The sequence below is a fragment of the Symphalangus syndactylus genome, chromosome 11, assembly GCF_028878055.3.
Source record: "Symphalangus syndactylus isolate Jambi chromosome 11, NHGRI_mSymSyn1-v2.1_pri, whole genome shotgun sequence".
Taxonomy (NCBI): domain Eukaryota; kingdom Metazoa; phylum Chordata; class Mammalia; order Primates; family Hylobatidae; genus Symphalangus; species Symphalangus syndactylus.
In genome coordinates, this window is record NC_072433.2 from 25,533,019 (window position 1) to 25,554,124 (window position 21,106).

The following is a 21,106-nucleotide window of genomic DNA, read 5'->3' on the forward strand; positions in this document are numbered from 1 at the left end:
CTGCTTGAGCCCAGGAGGCAGAGGTTGCAATGAGCCGAGATCACGCCACTGCACTCCAGCCTGGGCAACAGAGCGAGACTCCATCTCCACCAAAAAAAAAAAAAAAAGAAAAAGAAAAAAAAAAAAAGACAACCAGTAAAACAGAAGGCAGAATCCCAAAAGGAATTAAGCCACTCAAAATTTTTCATCTTCAGAAAGACACAGGAGAAGAATTTTTTAAAATGCAACAATTTTGAAAACTAAAAAAGCATTTGCCATTTATAGATAACAAATTATATAACTGATATTGAACAACTGCACTTTAGCTCAAAGCAGTATTGATCAAGTTATATCAAATTAGTGATTATTCATGTTAACATGCCAACATGGGTCTTCAGGGGAAATAGCAGAGATCATCTGTGTTATTAAGTACTGAGCAAAGGCATTCTAGCAGCAAGCTAAGTTCCTAATAGATGTGAAATCACAGTACCAGAAAGTACATCTGAAAACTCTTAAATGCAAAAAAACAAAAAAGCAAGCAAAATAAAACAAGAAAAAAACTCTTATGTAGCAGTGAAAATAAGTATTAAATTATCTTTAAAACTACATTTATTTATTTATTTTATTATTTTTTTAATTTTTTTGAGACGCAGTCTTGCTGTGTCGCCAGGGTGGAGTGCAGTGGCGCCATCTTGGCTTACTACAACCTCCGCCTCCCGGGTTCAAGGGATTCTCCTGCCTCAGCCTCCCAAGTAGCTGGGATTACAGGCATGCACCACCACGCCCAGCTAATTTTTTTGTATTTTCAGTAGAGACGGTGTTTCACCATGTTGGCCAAAATGGTCTCAATCTCCTGATCTCGTGATCCGCCCACCTCAGCCTCCCAAAGAGCTGGGATTACAGGCATGAGCCACCACGCCATTTTAAATCAAGGTGTAGCACTGCTACATCAATATTAATCCAATGTTAAAAAACAGAGGGGCTGCAAAGAGCTAAGGCAATAAATACTGGCATCCTATATTTAAAGCATCTTGTAGGGTAGCTCTATGGCTTATGGGTTAGTGTAATGGTCTTAAAAAAGGGATTAGGCTTGAAATAACCAAGCCCGTGGCTTAGTAGGCAGAACCAAGGGAATATCTACTAATTTTTCCACACCTTATTGCCTTAAGAGAACAGTAAAGACACTTAATACATACTTAAGGCTCACTTATGCATAAATTATTTTGAACCATGGTCTTATCTATCACCTGGGAATTTTAAACCTACCATTATCTGGAACTATATTATATTCAACCACTGTACTGGATAATATAGTTACATTCAACAAGCTACTAGGATACTAGTTTATCCTAGCAATTAGCTACTGAGTAAACAGGCTGATTCATCTTTAGCTACCCTGTTATCTACAGTACCTAAAAAAGGTTTCTTAGGTTTAGTAACTTCCTAGTTGCCCCTTATTTAATCCTTTCTCCAACATACATAATGCTTGGGTCCTACAGAACTCCTGTTCCACAATCTACCAGTACAGAGCAGACAGAATGGTCAAGAAGTTTCAGGTATGTGTGTGGTAGGGTTGCAGGAGGAGGACTAGGTGTATGTTACTAGTCATAGTGGTATTTCTGCAGCCTGGTCCTTTCTGGTCTAATATACACAGTATGTGCTAGATCTGGTTGAGGAAGGGACATAAATTATGACTATTACCCTTGTTCCGTGTGCTAGTAAATGGCAAATGATGGAGACAGGTAAATTTAGATGCTACTGCTCCAATTCTTTCATATTATTTGGGATATGAGCCTTTCTCAATTTCTTGATAATTTTTCATAGAAATTATTGTACTCTTTTCTATTTATTGGTTTACATATTATTTTCAGAAAGGATATGAGGCATTTAACAATATAGATACAAATAAAGCCAAGGAAAAATAAATAGAAAAAATTTTAAAACACAATAGGAAGTAAACTCCAAATCTAGAGTTGTACAAATTACTATAATTACTGTAAATGGGCTTGACTATGAAGTTCCTGGAAGCCAAGGCAAAAAGTAAATGTGATAAAGTTGTTATAGGCCGCTTGTTGTATGGTAAAGCAAAATCCACCATGCCATCGGGAAACACTAACTTTTTCCTTTAAGTTGAAAGGACTGTGTTTGTGTGTGCATGCACACACACATGCAATAGTGATCAACCTAAGAGAAACTGTCTTTAATAGTGGTTTTTCAGATTATGAAGTATGTTTATGGCTATTTCTCATACTGTCCCTCAAGCCAAGTTAAGAAACAGAATAAACTTGTGATTTTTCTATTTAACTTGATTCGAATATCGTGCTTTGAATATCCAGAGGAATGAATGCAAACATGGCCTGCAAACTATCATCTAGGGACCAATTTCCTAAGTTTTTGGAAAAAGATAGTTCGAAGGTGATTTTTAAATTTCCCTCTACAGCTGACTAATCACATATCACATGCTTCTGATGCCATATAAAAAAGTAAGATCCCAGAACAAAAGGGAAGAAGCCTATTTGTATTCTCATTCAGAGGTTGGGCATCTTACCTTATTTGAAAATGTGTCCAATAGGATGCCTGGTGTCAGTATTTTTCTCAAGAAAGTTTTGCTCGAGTATCTGAATAAATACAGGCTGAGATTCCAAAGTTCTTTCTACATTATAGAACACAAATGTTTAAGGCCGGTGCAGTGGCTCACATCTATAATCCTAGCATTTTGGGAGGCTAAAGCGAGTGGACTGCTTGAGGCCAGGAGGTCGAGACCAGCCTGGTCAACATGGCAAAACCCTGTCTCTACTAAAAATACAAAAATTAGCCAGGAGTGGTGGTGCACGTGTGCAATCTCAGCTACTTGGGTGGCTGAAGCACAAGAATCATTTGAGCCTGGGAGGCAGAGGTTGTAGTGAGCCAAGATGGTGCCACTGCACTCCAGCCTGGGCAACAGATTTAGACAGTCTAAAAAAAAAAAAAAAATTTAAGAGTAGAGATTATCAGCTAGCTGTCTGCCTTTGCTGTGAAAAAACTCTGTCATAGCCCCTATGCAACGATTTGCTGGGTTGGGTTCTTGAGTACTGTCCATTTGAACCAAAGCAGGCAAAAATAAGATTTTATTTAAATTTATATTAACTTTTCTGGTAATAAATAACAGAATAAGGGGTTTTTTTTTGTTTTTTTTGTTTGTTTGTTTTTTTGAGACTAAGTCTCACTCTGTCGCCCAGGCTGGAGTGCAATGGCGCAACCTGGGGTCACAACAACCTCTGCCTCCTGGGTTCAAGCGATTCTCAAGCCTCAACCTCCTGAGCAGCTGGGACTACAGACAGGACCACTATGCCCAGCTAATTTTTCTATTTTTTAGTAGAGTTGGGGTTTCACCATATTGGCCAGGCTGGTCTCGAACTCCTGACCTCAAGTGATCCGCCCAAAATAAGTTATGTATTGAGGCAACTTTTATTTTACCTAATAGAAACATATCATTTTGTATGTCCTCAGGGGGTACACTCAGCTCATCTAAAAAGTTTATTTAAATATAAATTTAAGTGAAGAGAGCTCAAGACTGAAATCCGATTTTTTTGTTTTTTTTTTTTTCGAGTTGGAGTTTCACTCTTGTTGCAATGGAGTGACCTCAGCTCACTGCAGCCTCCACCTCCGGGGTTCAAGCAATTCTCCTGCCTCAGCCTTCCGAGTAGCTGGGATTATAGGCGCCCGCCACCACACCCAGCTAATTTTTTGTATTTTTAGCAGAGACAGGGTTTCACCATGTTGGCCAGGCTGGTCTCAAACTCCTGGCCTCAGGTAATCCGCCCGCCTCGGCCTCCCAAAGTGCTGGGATAATAGGTGTGAGCCACTGCGCCCAGCTGAAATTTGTTTTATAGGACTGTTCTTGCAATAGCATGGGATGGATGTTATTCCTGCCTTAAGAAAGGTCTGTGGGCCAGGAGTGATGGCTCACGCCTGTAATCCCAGCACTTTGGGAGGCCAAGAGGGGTGGATCACGAGGTCAGGAGATCATGACCATCCTGGCTAACACAGTGAAACCCCGTCTCTACTAAAAATACAAAAAAATTAGCCGGGAGTGGTGGCGGGTGCCTCTAGTCCCAGCTACTCACGAGGCTGGGGCAGGAGAATGGCATCATCAACCCAGGAGGCGGAGCTTGCGTGAGCCGAGACTGCACCACTGCACTCCAACCTGGGCCACAGAGCGAGATTCCATCTCGAAAAAATAAATAAAAATTAAAAAAAAAAGAAAGGTCTGTAGTGTAGTTTGAAACAATTTCTGTAATAAAAATCTAAGTTTCCCATGTCTGGTTGTGCCTACTACCCATTGATAGGTGCCTACTCAATATCCTTTCTTTTCTTCTTCCTTAGTAACAGGCCCCTACATTGCTTTGTTTTTTGTTTTAAAAGATAGGATCTCACTCTTGCCCAGGCTGGAGTGTAGTGGCACTATCTCGACTAACTGCAACCTCTGCCTCCCGGGCAAGTGATCCTCCCACCTCAGTCTCCCAAGTAGCTGGGACTACAGACAGGCGCCACTGCAACCGGCTAATTTTTGTAATTTTAGTAGAGACAGGGTTTCGCCACGTTGCTCAGGCTGGTCTCAAACTCCTGAGCTCGGGTGATCTGCCTGCCTTGGCCTCCCAAAGTACTGAGATTACAGGCATGAGCCACGGTGCTCAGCCTCCCTAAATTATTTGAGGTGACAATGTGTTCTGGTAAATATAACATGTGTTCCTTACATATAAGCATGATCAATGAGATGCAGAGTTGTTACGAAGGTCTTAGGAAAAGGCTCTTAAAAGAGGATTTGACACCGGTGGGAGTTCCCTTTTACCCTTCCTCCACACTTTTCTCCTTATTATCCCTTCTGGTAATAAGGATGTCATGGCTAGTGCTCCAGCAGCCATTTTAGATCATAAGACAATCTTTAGGATGGAAACCACATGCTAAAGATGGCAAAGAAGAAAAAACTTGCTTGGGGCCCTAATGACTTATGCAGCTACTGTGCTAGCCCTAAAATATCTATCTGTATATTTCTTTTATGTGATAAAACACTAAACCTCTAACTGTTCAAGCCACTGCATATCAGGTTTCTATTACAGGCAACTATATATAATCCTAACTAATCCTTTTGTACAAAACTCTATTGCATTCTCATTCAGAAGTTGGCCACCTCATCTTATTTGGAAATGTGTCAAGTGGGATGCCTGGAGGTAAAGTCAAAAGTTTTCCTTAAGGAAATAAAACAATCATAATTGTATCATAATTGTTTATTTATTGTCTACCCTATTAGATAAACTGTGAGCCATTTGATGAAAGTCCAGATACAGTATTTATATCCCTATCACCTAGGATATGGCTTGGCTGGTAATATATAGTATAAAAACACTTACTGAATTGAATTTTCCTTCTGGAAATATGCTACCACTCTTAGAAAATGTACTAAATGTACATTATTTACGTAATGCCATTTAGAACAATATTTTATATTTATATTCAAAAATATATTTACTTTTTTCTGAAAGTATAGAGAAAAAAAGAACTGCACATTTTAGGTATATTTCAAAATACCTGGCTGACATATTGTTTTCAGGAAGAAGAGGAACTTCCAGAACTTTTGTACTGGCAATTATTATCTCTTGGCTTGCAGTAGCGACTGTCTTCCCAGTGATTCGATGCACCTGGTAAAATGCATGAGGTCGTAAATATCGATCATCTGCTGTCCCAATAAACATTTGTAGATTTATCGGCTTTTCATTATAGCCCAGGAGCTAATCAGGAAAAAGAAACACAGAAAAGCACAATTCATTATCCATGCATTTTACAATATGTCAACAATTGTAAGTCTATTATATCTCTATCATATACTATTGATACACAAAATGTTATTTCAAAAAATACAAACAAAAGTAACCAGTGAGCAGCCCTCCAAATTTCCAAATTAGTTTAATAAATAAAACACTGGAATGTGTTACATAAAGGAATGTAGTTTTTTTTTTTTTTAAGATAAGTATCTAGATCAACCAAAACTGTACAAAGCTTTCTGACTGCTATAGAAAACACAAAAGAAATACTGATTCTGTACTCTGGGCAACATTAACCATTCAGACCGGACCTAAAGATTTGGGTATATAGGAAGGTCCTCTAACAGACTGTTAAATCGGAGACACTTTGTTTTAGTAGAAAGAGTCTGAAAACCCCTATTCCATATATTATAAACTTACAATTTTATAAGTATAAACTTACAGACCCCAAGCAGCCTAGCTAAGGCTAAAACTGAAATGAGATTTTGAGCTGCCACCAACCACAGGGAGACAAGTTTTCCAGGCTGACTCCAACCAAGTTAAATGCCTACTTAAGCAAACAACTTCAACAATCTTCGGGAAAGAGAGAGGGAGAGAGGGAGAGAAGGAGGAGAGAGAGAAAGAGACTGAGAGAGAAAATCTGTCTGTACCTTTGTTTTCTATGCTTTTTTTTTTCTTTTTTATTGCCTAATTGCTCTGGCTAGGACTTCTAGCATAAGGCTGAATTGCAGTAGTGAAAGAAGGCATCCTTGTCTTGTTCCTGACGTTAGAGGGAAACCTTTCCGTCTTTAACCATTAAGTATGATATTAGGTGTGAGTTTTTCAAGAATCCTCTTGATCACACTAAGTTTCCCTCTATTTTCAGTTTGCTGCTTTGTTTTGTTTCATTTTGTTTTGTTTTTTGAGATGGAGTCTCGCTCTGTCGCCCAGGCTGGAGTACAGTGGTACGATCTCTGCTCACTGCAACTTCTGCCTCCTGGGTTCAAGCGATTTTCCTGCCTCAGCCTCCCGAGTAGCTGGGATTACAGGCACCCACCAACATTCCCGGCTAATTTTTGTATTTTTAGTACAGATGGGGTTTCACCATGTTGGCCAGGCCTATCTGAACTCCTGACCTCAGGTGATCTGCCCGCCTCGACCTCCCAAAGTGCTGAGATTACAGGTGTGAGTGACTGTGCCCAGCTATTTTGCTTTTTTTAAATCATGAAAGCCTGCTGAATTTCGTCAAAGGTTTTTTTCTCTATCAACTGAGATGACCACATGGTTTTTCTCTTCATTCTACTAATGTGGTATATTACATAGATTAATTTTCATATTTTGAACCACTCTTGCTTTCCTGGGATAGATCCCACTTGATCATGGTGTATAAACTTTTGTAGTGTGCTGATGGATTTGGTTGCTGAGCATTTTGTTGAAGACTGTTGCATGTATATTCATGAATGATATTGGTTTGCAGTTTTCTTCTCTTGTATCTTTGTCCCCATCATTATCCATTTGTTTTTGTTTTTGTTGTTATTGTTGTTGTTGTTTTTGAGATGAAGTCTCACTCTTGTCCCCCAGGCTGGAGTGCAGTGACACGATCTCAGTCCACTGCAACCTCTGCCTCCCAGGTTCAAGCGATTCTCTTGCCTCAGCCTCCCGAGAAGCTGGGATTGATTACAGGCACCTGCCATCACACTCAGCTAATTTTTGTATTTTTAGTAAAGACGAGATTTCACCATGTTGGCCAGGCTGGTCTCAAACTCCTGACCTCAGGCGATCCACCCTTCTCCCAAAGTGCTGGGATTACAGGCGTGAGCCAATGCACCCAGCCAGTCCATTTAACTTAAAATAAAAAACTGTCTCTGCCCTACTGAAATTCCTCCATCTTTTCATGTATACGGAATCCACCTTTTCCTCAAGGTAATTTAGGATTCTTATTATAGTAATTCTAAAGTCTCTTTCCAATATCTAATCTAAGCCTTCTCTCAGTCTGCTACCATTGAGTGTTTTCTCTCTTTAATGTGGGCCACATTTTCTTGTGTGTGTACGGTTGTTTATTGTTTTAATGGACATTTAGTATAAAAAAAGTCTAGAGACTCAAGCAGAAAGTATTTACCTCCAGAAAGGGGCATGCTATTTCTTTTGTAAGGTCATAGTTCTTAAACTGTGTCTGGACTTCAACTGAAGCTATAGTCTGATTCAGTATAGCACTGGCTTTAAAGGCCTGGCGGGTGGAATGTCTCTCTCTTCTGCCTGGTGAGGAATCTGAGAGCTGGCCAGATTCCAGAGATCTACCTATGCTTCACAACCAAGTCTCTGGTCCTTGAAACTGTTGGAAGACCTTCTTCTGATTTACCACCTGGCTGATGATTTTTTAATCTACGAGGAGTTCTCTATGCTCTTCAGTCTTGCTCTTTATTTCTGAGCCTCAGGGTATCTCTTCAGCCATGTTACTAGATCTTGGGTTTTTTGAGATTGGCTTGGAGAGACTTCTTTCAGCTCTCCTGATAATACTTCAGTCTTTGTAAATGACAGCCTAAGTGCCTAAGGGTTTCTGCCTTCGGCAGGTAAAACTATGAAATGAGGGGGTCTCACTTCTCCTGCCATGCCTCCTCCTCCTTGGGATGGTAGCCTCCTTGTATTTGGTGGAGTCTTACAGGTGAGTTTTATTCCCGCCTACTTGCCCAGCCTTGGCTTTACAGTGGAATTTGTAACCAGGCAACTTCACAATTTATTGGTTATCCTCCCTGTACCCAGAAGAAGACATTAAGACTTTTGCCTATTATTAGGTAATGTAATTTTACCCAGGATAGTTTTCAGTCCTGTAACATTTATAAAGAAGCAATTAAAGCCTGGACTATTGCAATAGCCTTGTAACTGCTCTCTGTCTTCCCTCTTGTTGCCCTATAGCCCATTCTCTATCCAAGAGTCAGAATAAACTTGTTAACATGAATTGGATAACTTTGACTCCCCTCCTCAGAACTCTCTAATGGCTTCCCTCCACATTTAGAACAAATTCAAATTCCCTATGATGGTTTACACAGCATAAGATGATTAGGGCCCTGGCTAAACTGTTGGCCTTACCCTTTCCACAGTCTGCTCTAGCCTTGCTGGCCTTATTGTATGAACCACTCAAGCTCATTCCTAATGTCAGGGCTTTCACACTTAATATTTTATGCCTCTGAAATATCATTCCCTCTGATCTTCATATTACTTGACTTGATTCAGATACGTAAAGGTCAGTTCCCTGAGAGGAGACTACAATATTTAAAATATAATATCTGAGTCTCCTTATCTTGTGCTTGCCTACATCCTATATTAAGAATAAATTCCTGCCCTTTCAGGAGCTTCAGGTAAGCATATGATAAAAATCAATTAAGCCTCTATGACAAAGGATGAAATCATGGAAACAAGTTAAGAGGGCTGAGGCACTAAAATCATGTGTGCTGAAAGTTTAAACTAGGGTGGAAGCAGGATCATAAATAGAAAATAGAAATGGAAAGGGATGAATGAATGGAAAGGATGAATGAATCTTTCCTAGAAGGCCCTAAAGAGATTTTCGTAACTAACTATACACAGAATAATAGAGGGATTGAATAAGTCAGATCTGAGCTTCAGTACCCAGGAGAATGATGGTATCACTAGGAAACAAAGTATAAGGCTGGCCATCATGGCTCACACCAGTAATCTCAACACTTTGGGAGGCTGAGGCAGGAGGACTGCTTGAGGCCAGGAGTTCAAGACCAACAACACAATGAGACCCCCATCTCCACATACACACACACACACACACACACACACTAGCTGAGCATGGTGGTGTGCTCCTGTAGTCCTAGCTACTTGGAAGGCTGAGGTGGGAGGGCTGCCTGATCCCAGGAGTTCAAGGTTACAGTGAGCTATGATTATGCCACTAAACTCCAGCCTGGGCGACAGAGTGTGAGACTTTGTCTCTTAAAAAAATAATAATGTGGGCTGGGCACGGTGGCTCACACCTGTAATCCCAGCACTTTGGGAGGCCAAGGCGGACAGATCACAAGGTCAGGAGATCGAGACCATCCTGGCTAACACGGTAAAACCCCGTCTCTACTAAAAATACAAAAAATTAGCTGGGCATGGTGGCAGGTGCCTGTAGTCCCACCTACTTGGGAGGCTGAGGCAGGAGAATGGAGTGAATCCAGGAGGCGGAGCCTGCAGTGAGCCAAGATTGGGCCACTGTACTCCAGCTTGGGCGACAGAGCGAGACTCTGTCTCAAAAAATAATAATAATAATGTGAAGTCACTGATTTTGGAAAAAGATTAATGTTGTCAATGCTGGTCACACCATAGTCGAGGTAACAGTGAGACATCTATATGGAAATGTGAGGCTACATAAGATGTATATGCTTTTTTTTTTTTTTTTTTTTGAGACGGAGTCTTGCTCTGTCGCCCAGGCTGGAGTGCAGTGGCACGATCTCGGCTCACTGCAAGCTGTGCCTCCCGGGTTCACGCCATTCTCCTGCCTCAGCCTCTCCAAGTAGCTGGGACTACAGGCGCCCGCCACCACGCCCGGCTAATTTTTTTTTTTTTGTATTTTTAGTAGAGACGGGGTTTCACCGTGGTCTCCATCTCCTGACCTCGTGATCCGCCCGCCTCGGCCTCCCAAATGCTGGGATTACAGGCTTGAGCCACCGCATCCAGCCAAGATGTATATGCTTTTAGCCCAGCCATAATGCTATGGCATAATAAACACAATGCTTTACTATCTAACTTTTTTTTTTTGGCGGGGGGGATGGAGTCTCACTCTGTCACCCAGGCTGGAGTGCAATGGCGCAATCCTGGCTCACTGCAACCTCTGCCTCCTGGGTTCAAGCGATTCTCCTGACTCAGCCTCCCAAGCAGCTGGGACTACAGGTGTGCGCCACCATGCCCGGCTAAATTTTTGTATTTTTAGTAGAGACAGGGTTTCACCATGTTGGCCACGCTGGTCTTGAACTCCTGGCCTCAGGTGATCCACCTGCCTTGGCCTCCCAAAGTGCTGAGATTACAAGTGTGAGCCACTGCACCCAGCCTGCTATCTAATTTGATAACAAGATAACACACAGTCCACTGTGCCTCAAACGAATGACATTCGATATCTGCTTTTTCTTGTTTTGACATGATGAGTATGTACTGATTATTATTTTTTTAAAGTCCCAATGCAGCAATACTTGTGGCACTTGAAACACTATTGCGTTTTAACTGCATCACTGTGATTTGTACTGCCCTGAGCGGTAGTGTGAAGTGATGAGAGTGCCACTTATGTTCTCTGTCTTACTCAACTCTGTCGTTGTAACACAAAAGTAACCAGTCAATACATAAATGAAAAACAATCGTTATGGATGGTTAGTTTGGAATTCCACATAGTTTTCACATCAGAAAATAGTATTCTTTTAATTTTTTTCTCCAACCATGTAAAAATGTATAAAAACCACTCCTGGTTCACAAGCTGTACAAAAACAGGTAGAGCCAGACGTGAAGGCATGCACCTGTAGTCCCAGCTACCTGAAAGACTGAGGCAGGAGGATTATTCCTGCCTCTGAGGCCAGTTAAAGGCTGCAGTGAGCTATGATTGCACGACTACACTCCAGCCGGGGCGACAGTGCAAGACTCTTTCTCTTTAAAAACAAAACACCAGGTGTAGGGCCCATTTTGGCCTATAAAAGCCACAGTTTGATAACCCCTGGTCTAGAATGGTATTTCTTTTTCTTCTGAGCAAATGCTTTAATATCCAGTAGAATTATACCTTTTTTTTTTTTTTGAGACAGAGTCTCGCTCTGTTGCCCAGGCTGGAGTGCTGTGGCGTGATCTCGGCTCACTGCAATATTCACTTCCCCGGTTCAAGCAATTCTCCTGCCTCAGCCTCCCTAGTAGCTGGGACTGCAGGCACATACTACCATGCCCGGCTAATTTTTTTTTTTTTTTTTTTTTTTTTGTATCTTTAGCAGAGACGGCGTTTCACCATGTTGGCCAGGCTGGTCTTGAACTCCTGACCTCAAGTGATCCGTCCACCTCGACCTCCCAAAGTGCTGGGATTATAGGCGTGAGCCACTGCACCCGGCCTTTTTTTTTTTTTTTTGAAACAGAGCCTCACTCACTTTGTCAGGTTAGAGTGCAGTGGCGCCGTCGAGGCTCACTGGAACCTCCGCCTCACAGGTTCAAGTGATTCTCCTGCCTCAGCCTTCTGAGTAGCTGGGATTACAGGTGCCTGCCATCACACCCAGCTAATTTTTGTATTTTTAGTAGAGACGGGGTTTCACCATGTTGGCCAGGCTCGTCTCGAACTCCTGGCCTCTGGTGACCCACCCTCCTCGGCCTCCCAAAGTGCTGGGATTACAGGCGTGAGCCACTGTGCCCGGCTTAGAATGGTATTTCTTAACTTGGACAGTATCACCCTCTGCAGGGGAGGGTGGTGGTGGAACAGAGGCATTTTTTAAATGTTGTGAATATGTGTTTAGTTGCCAACATGATAAGTGAGGTGCACTATAGGTACTTAAGGAGAAGGGGCCAGAGATTCAACTTTATCTCAATACATGGGATAACTATAGTTCTTCAAAGTGAATCGTCTACATCTCACAGAATTTGAGAATATCCCATCAGACATTCATGTATAAGGAAAATGTTTATAAACTTAGAACTACTTAGTATATATATATTAATACCCCCAAATGATGCAATTTTAACATACATGAATTTTTCATGAGTACAACTTACCATGTAAAGAGTTCATCATTTCAGAAAATCATGTCATTGTCAGTAATGCCACTCAGGGAATTTAAGGTGATGATCAACACGCCTGCCTTTGTACCTGGCAACACTCACACTGATAGTGCAGGTGTAAGTGTCCAACTACTTCACTGTGTCTTCTATAGTCATTATTAAGCAGGTGTTAAGTGTCCAACTACTTCACTGTATCTTCTATAGTCATTATCAAGCCTTTTCACTTTGAAACTTTTTTTTTTTTTAAGATGGGGGTCCCACTATTTTGCTCAAGCTGGTCTCGAACTCCTTGACTCAAACGTCCTCCTGCCTCAGCCACCCAAGTAGCTGTGATTACAGGTGTGAGCTACAATGCCTAGCCATACTTTTAAACTACTATATTAGTCCATTCTCATACTGCTATAAGAAACTGCCCGAGATGGGGTAATTTATAAAGGAAAGAGGTTTAATTGACCCACAGTCCCCCATGGCTAGGGGGCCTCAGGAAACTTACAGTCATGGTGGAAGGTAAAGAGGAACCAAGGCACCTTCTTCACAAGGTGGCAGGAGGGAGAATGAATACAGGAAAAACTACCAAACACTTACAAAGCCATCAGATCTCATGAGAACTCACTATCAAGAGAACAGCACAGGGAAACCGCCCCAATAATTCAATTACCCCCATCTGGTCTCTCCCTTCACACGTGGGAATTATGGGGATTACAATTCAAGATGAGATTTTGGGTGAAGACATAGCCAAACCACATCAACTATAATTTAGTTTATATATTTATTTTTCTCTTAATAGTACTGCATTATAACTGATATTCTTAAAATTATACATGTAGTCAATTATATCACTTTTTTTTTTTTTTGATTCAGGGTCTCGTTATGTCACCTAAGCTAGATAGCGACGGCACAATCATAGCTCATCACAACCCTGAGCTTCTGGGCTCAAAGGATCCTTCCACTTCAGTCTCTACAGTAGCTAGCACATCAGGAGTGTGCCTCCAAACCTAGCTTTTTTTTTTTTTTTGTAGATATAGAAGTCCCACTAGGTTGCCCTGGCTGGTCTTAAACTCTTGGTTTCAAGTGATCCTCCTGCCTTGGCCTTCCAAAATGCTGGTATTACAGGCATGAGCCACTGTGCCTGGCCTAATTGTATTATCTTTAAATTTCCATTTCAAGTTAATAAAGTAGCATTACAAAATGGATGTGGGTCTTTTTTTTGAGTGGGGCTAGGTCTGATAGAGTTTAGAACCACTGATCTAGAAGACTTGTAAACAAAGAGGCACAAAGACCTCAGGATATAACCACCAAAGGTTTATTATAATGTTTTGCAACAGGCAAGATTCTTTATTATAATTCATACTGCAGAAACAATTCCAGATTCAAGGAAGATGACAAATCGTAATTCCAACTGCCCTTCTCAAAGGATATAAGTAGAGCATATAAAGCAGGAAAAAATAGCTAATAAATAAATGGAAAAATGCTCAATCTTATTAGATATCACATAAATAAGAAAACCACTTTTAACCTATCAAAAAAGCAAAGAACAGAGAAGTGGTAATAGTCTACACAGACAACTTTTCCCCTTTGTGGCTGTTTATATGATTTGCTCATTTTCTGTTTCTATTTTAGTATTATTAATTTTACAAGCCCTTTAGATATACTAAGCATATTAACCCTTTGTCTGCCTTACAAGTTATAAATATGGTTTTGTTTTCCATTTATCACCAATTCTGATCAATTTCTGCTCCTCAAAAGGGAACCATTTGTAACCCTTTTCACTGTTTCTTTTGGAACTTACTTCCATATTTCTAAGGAACATGTTAATACTGCTATTTCCTAATGTTTTTCAAGGTTAGATATATTATCTTTTGAACTTTCAATGTTCGCATTATAACTGTATACATGTTACTTGCAGCTCAGCCATGTAGTGTATTTTAATTATATTTCCTTTTTCTGCATAAACAAAAATCCAAAGTAACAGTAACTTAAACATGTTAAAAGTAAAGTTTATTTCTTAGAATCTACAGGTCTTTTCTACTGGACCAGTGAGTTTGCCTAAACACATCCTGCAGTCTTCTGCCTAGGGAGCATAATAAACCTATTGCAAGCATTGTGGGAACTAATAAAACGGTCAGAGGTCTCACTATTCAGTATGCAGACTTCCATTATGCCTTCCGTTCCACCCCCACCCCATTTTAAGAACAGATCATTAAGCCTTGCCTTTAGCTCTTCTAGAATCTAGAACCTCCACTTCATTCTCTCTACAGAATCACCAGATTCTCTCAGGGTAAGACAGGCATTATCACTAGGCTGTACCACACAGGAAAGAAACATCTGGGAAATTTAACTCCTTTTTAAATTCAATTTAATTTTTTTTTCTTTTTGAGATGGAGTCTCACTGTGTTGCCCAGGCTGGAGTGCAGTGGCGCTGCAACCTCCACCTCCCAGGTTCAAGCAATTCTCCTACCTCGGCCTCCTGAGTAGCTGGAACTACAGGCATGAGCCACCATGCCCAGCTAATTTTTTGTATTTTTAGTAGAGACAGGGTTTCACCATGTTGGCCAAGTGGTCCCAAACTCCTGTCCTCAAGTGATCCACCCGCCTCAGCCTCCTAAGGTGCTAGGATTACAGGTGTGAACCACCACGCCTAGTCTTCACTCCTTCTTTTATAGACTTTTTATCCAATCTTCTTGTTTTCAGTCTCACCTCACATCCCACTTCCAGAGATATCCAGTACCTCAAATTCCTGAACCTTTCCAGAGTTCTCAGATGCAAAATGACTTGTGCTGCTTGCTTATTGGTTCTTTCTCACCTGCCAGCAGGCTTAAGCTACAGCTGTCTTATGTTTAGTGAAAGTAAACGTGTTCAATTTATTACATCTATGTTTCCATTTTCTGTATATATTTTAATTTTTATGTAGTCAAAAAATCTATCAGTGTTCTCATTTGTAATTTTTTTACACATTTTAGTGTAAAATTAATAAATTTCAAAGCTTTAATTAATAGAAACTATTCCATAAAACTATAAAATGCCAATATGATCACAATAACAAAAACAAAAACTAGGTCAGGCGCGGTGGCTCACACCTGTAATCCCAGCACTTTGGGAGGCCAAGGCAGGTGGATCACCCGAGGTCGGGAGTTCGAGACCAGCCTGACCAACATGGAGAAACCCCATCTCTACTAAAAATACAAAATTAGCCAGGCATGTTGGCGAACGCCTGAAATCCCAGCTACTCAGGAAGACTGAGGCAGGAGGATCACTTGAACCCAGGAGGCGGAGGTTGCAGTGAACCAAGATCGCGCCATTGCACTCCAGCCTGGGCAACAAGAGCAAAACTCTGTCTCTAAATAAATAAATAAATAAATAAACCTTAAATAAATCAATAACTAAAAAGAAATTGGAAAAGTTTGGGCATATATTTTATGTGTGTCTGTGCAAAACCAAATTTCAGCCATTATTCTTTTGGTTTATGTGGCGGCAGATGGGGTAAGTAATAATGCCACATGAGATTCATCCAGATTTATACCCAAAGGTAAAAAAAATGAAGGTAGAGAGTGGGTATAGTTCACTGCATCCTAAAACTCCTGTGGACTATATGTCTTTTTCTTTTTTTTTTTTTCAGTTCACAGATAAAGAATCTGAAGCTAACAATGATTAGGCAACTTCCTCACATTCATCTATTAAGTGATTAGTCATTCCTTTTTGGTATACCTGTTGCTCTTTCATGTTTAATCATAAATTTAACAAATTATTCTACATGACCAACTGTTCATCAGGTGGAGAAATAAACAGCAACAACTTTACCACTTGCCTGTGAGCACTGTGAAGAGGACAGTATCCATCTTGTTATCTCCAGAGCCTAACAGAGCGCCTAGCACATTACAGGCATTCAATCATTGTTGAAAGAATTTTAGAATAACAGAGTACAATTTGGTGAAGCAAAGTAACTCATGAAGTTAGTCAATACATTATTTTTAAAAGAACTGTAGGCAATTTGCTTTTATATAGAAAAGGAAAAAACAAAACAAAAAAAATTATAGGGCATTAAAGTAGCTGGTCAAAATGAGGTAGTTAAATCTAAAATAGAGATACAAATAAAAAATTTTGCTATTACCTATTAAGTTATCCAGATATCAAATAACATACTGGCAAGTACTCTATACCAAAGAATCCTAGTCATATTAGATGGCTGACATGTATAACAGCTTGGCAAAGTCATAAGCCACTTGCTTTTTATACTTTGATAAAATAAACTGATGTTGGGGGAAGGTAATCACTAAGATTTCAAAGGGAATATATTTCGTAACACATATTTTGACCAACATCTGTTCCAGATGTATAATACCATAGCATAAGAAAAATAGGGCTATGCCTTTCTATCTGAGAGATTTTTAAAGGAAGATCAAATAAACTAATTAGACTATTATCCCATCTGATTTCCAGAGAACCATTTATGTTGCAGGCAATAAATAAATTACTACTACTGTTAACACTAGTCTCTAAAAACTTTCACTAGTATCAGTATTCTCTTCAGTCCACCCTCTGCTTCGCAGAAAAAAGTAAGCCAAGCTGTTTGTTATGTTTCTGTATCGTTTCCATAGCAAAGGTCTGTGCCTGCTTAATTTAACTAAAGCTGGAGGGTTAAAGCCTGAAGGTCACTACAGGACAGACTACAGCAACTTCAATAAGAGCAGTTCCATTATCAGTTCTGCTAATTAGTTGGGTGGATGGGCTCTAAATATATTAGACCCATGACAACACACTGTAGGAATACTAAAAATACAAAATTAAATTTCTATAATATAGATTGCTTAAAACGAAAGTATGCATAAAAATGAAAAAATAATACAAACTTCATTTTTCAAATTTCAGTAACTTTTGGGATAAGATTCAAAATATGTATACCTTAATAAAACTTATCACTGTATAATATATAAGCTTTTTTAAAAAAATCCTTTTTTTTCTTTTTCTTTTGGGAGACAAGGTCTTGCTATGTTGCCCAGGCTGGCCTTGAACTCCTGGGATCAAGTAGTGATCCTCTTGCCTCAGTCTCCCAAGTAACTGGGATTACAGAATCACATCACTACACCTGGCTAAAACTTTCATTCTTCTTAAATAATTAGACTCATAGGAAGTTGCAAAAATAGTATGTATATGTACTACAGGTTGAATATCCCTAATCTGAAAATCCAAAATGCTCCAAAATTTGAAACTTTCTGAGCACTGATATGACACACAAAGTAAATGCTCACTGGAACATTTTGGAATTCAGAAGACACTTCCGACTTCTGATCCTAAGCAGACAAGGGATACTATAGCCCCATGTACCCTGCACCTAGCTTCCCCCAACTATAATACAGTACATATACCCACAATATTGAACTGTAGTTAGTACAATATCAAAACCAGGACATTGACACTGATATAATACTGCTAACTAGACTATAGATCTTATTCAGCTGTCATTGTTCTACATGCATTCATTTGCGTGTATAGTTTTATGCAATTTTATCCCATATATAGATTCAAGTAACTACTACCACAGTCAAGATATGAAGAAATTCTCTTGAGCCACCCCTTCATATTTGCACCCCTCAACCTGACCCCATTTCCTGGCACCAATCTATTCTCCATCTCTACAGTTCTGTCATTCTGAAAATATTACATAAATAGAATCATATAGTATATTGACTTTTTTCCACTCAGCATAAGTCTATGGAGAACTGTCCAAGTTGTTGCATGTATCAACAGTTTATTCTTTTATATTGCTGAGTGGTAGTACATTGTATGGATACACCAGAGTTTATTCATGTATTTGGTTTGTTTCTAACCTTGGGCTATTAAAAACAAAGTGTGGCAGAGCGTGGAGGCTCACGCCTGTAATCCCAGCACTTTGGAAGGCTGAAGTGGATGAATTGCTTGAGCTCAGGAGTTCAAAACCAGCCTGCCTGGGCAAGATGGTGAAACCCCATCTCTACAAAAAACATAAAAATAGCTGGGCATGGTGGTGTACACCTGTAGTCCCATATACTAGGAAGACTGAGACGGGAGGACGGCTTGGGCCTGGGAGTCTGAGGCTGCAGTGAGCTGAGATCGCATCACTGCACTCCAGCCTGGGTGATCTGCAATCTGCAGAGCCAGACCCTGACACACACACAAAAAAGAGAGAAAGAAAAGTTGGTTGTTAGGCCAGGCACAGTGGGTCAAGCTTGTGATCCCACGGCAGGGAGGCCAAGGTGGGAGGATCACTTGAGACTAGGAGTTGTAGACCAGCCTGGGCAACATAGTGAGACTGCCATCTCTACAAAAAAAATTTTTTTAAATCAGGTTGAGGCAGCCGTGTGCGGTGGCTCATACCTGTAATCCCAGCACTTTGGGAGGCCGAGGCGGGTGGATCACCTGAGGTCAAGAGTTCCAGACCAGCCTGACCAACATGGTGAAACTCCGTTTCTACTAAAAATGCAAAAATTAGCTGGGCCTGGTGGCAGGCACCTGTAATCCCAGCTACTCGTGCGACTGAGGCAGGAGAATCTCTTGAACCTGGGAGGCGGAGGTTGCAGTGAGCTGAGATGGAGTCACTGCACTCCAGGCTAGGTGACAGAGCGAGACTCCGTCTAAAAAATTAAAAAAAAAAATGAAGTTGAAGCTAGGCACAGTGGCTCATGCCTGTAATCTCAGCACTTTAGGAAGGCAAGGTGGGCGGATCACTTGAGCTCAGGAGTTCAAGACCAGTCTGGGTAACATGGTGAAACACTGTGTCTACAAAAAAAAAATAATGATGATGATAATGATAATACATAGTTGTTACGAATATTATTAACATACCTGCTATTGTGTAAGCATAAGGTTTTTGTTTTTTTTTCTGTTATAAATGCCCAAAAGTGAGATTGGTGGGGCATATGGGAAGCTTAGTTTTTTTCAGAACCTAACAAACGATATTCCAGAGTGGCTGTATCATTTTAACTCTCACTAGCAGTTTATGAAGCATCCAGTTTCTGTGCATCCTTGACAACATTTAGTATTCTATTTTTTATTTTAGCTGTTCTAATACGTATATAATGATAACTCATTGTGGTTTTAATTTGCATTTCCCTAATGGCTGGTGATGTCTGTTCATGTCTTTGGCATATTTTCTAACTGAATTGTTTTTATTGTTGAGTTTTGAGAGTTCTTTATACATTCTAGATACAAGATCTTTGACAGATATATGCTTTGCACGTTTTCTCCGTGTCTGTAGCTTGTCTTTTCATCCTTTTCATAGCATCTTTCACAGAGCTAAAGTTTTTAATTTTGATGAAATCCAATTTGTCAATTTTTTTCTTTTAGGTATGGTGCTTTTGGTATTATGTTCTAGAAATCTTTGCTTAGCCTGAGATCTTAAAGATTTTCTCCTGTTTTCTTCTAAAAGTTTTATATTTTTATGCTTTATTTTTTATGTTATTTTATTTTTTGAGATGGAGTCTCGCTCTGTTGCCCAGGATGGAGTGCAACGGCATGATAGCAGCTTACTGCAGCCTCCACCTCCCGGGTTCAAGCAATTCTCCTGCCTCAGCCTCCAGACTAGCTGGGTCTAGAGGTGAGCACCAGCATGCCCAGCTAATTTTTGTATTTTTTAGTGGAGATGGGGCTTCATTATGTTGGCCAGGTTGGCCTTGAACTCTTGACCTCAGCTCATCTGCCCGCCTCAGTCTCCCAGAATGCTGGGGTCACAGGTGCCTGACCTATGTTTTATAATTAAATCCACAACCCATTTTGAATTAATTTTTGAGAAAGATGTGAGGTTTGGGTTAAGGTTTATTCTTTTGCCTTATGGGTGTCCAATTGCTCCAGCACTATTTACTAAAAAGACAATGTAAAACCTCTTAAAGAATACTCATCTTTGTCTATAAACAGTATGTTACATAGAGTTACTATTACCTATTTTAAATTAAAAATTGACAATTCCAACTGATTTTCACATTTTGAAAAAAGTAGCATATCTCAAGTAATTCCTACAATGCTAATATTTTTTAGCTAAATAAAACCCAATTTTATAACTATATAGCCTTTTTTTCCTTTTTCCTTTTTTTTTTTTTTTTTTTTTTTTTTTTTTTTAAGCAAGGTCTTGCTCTGTTTCCCAGGCTACAGTGCATAACTCACTGCAGCCTCAACCTCCTGGGTCAAGCAATCCTCCCAAGTAGCTGAGACTCCAGGTGGGTACCACCCTGCCTGGTTAAATTTTTTATTTTTATTTTTTGGTAGAGACAGGTTCTCGCACTATTGCTCAGGCTGGTCTCCAACTCCTGGCCTCAAGTGATCCTCTCTCCTCAGCCCCAAGGTACTGGGATTACAGGTGTGAGCCACTTCATGCGGGTACTATATACTTCTTATAATTTATTAATACAGGAAATCCTAGCCAGAACAATCAGACAAGAGAAAGAAGTAAAGGGCATTTAAGTTGGAAAAGAAGAAGTCAAACTATCTCTATTTGCCAAAGATACGATCATATACCTAGGAAACCCTAAAGACTTATTCAAAAGACACCTAGATTTTTTTTTTCTTTTCTGGAGACAAAGTCTCACTCTGTTACCCAGGCTGAAATGCAGTGGCATGATCTCAGCTCACTGCAACCTCTG

General features: G+C 40.1%; 1 protein-coding gene across 8 annotated transcripts in view; it reads right to left on the reverse strand.

The window, feature by feature from the left end:
- The window catches only part of NFATC3 (nuclear factor of activated T cells 3), a 150,152-nt gene that overhangs the window by 63,795 nt on the left and 65,251 nt on the right, over positions 1-21,106 (reverse strand). For all 8 annotated transcript variants that reach the window (XM_055299221.2, XM_055299225.2, XM_055299219.2 and 5 more), the window contains exon 4: positions 5,548-5,747. In XM_055299221.2, the coding sequence (XP_055155196.1) occupies positions 5,548-5,747 (200 nt within the window). The remainder of the gene's footprint in view (positions 1-5,547; positions 5,748-21,106) is intronic.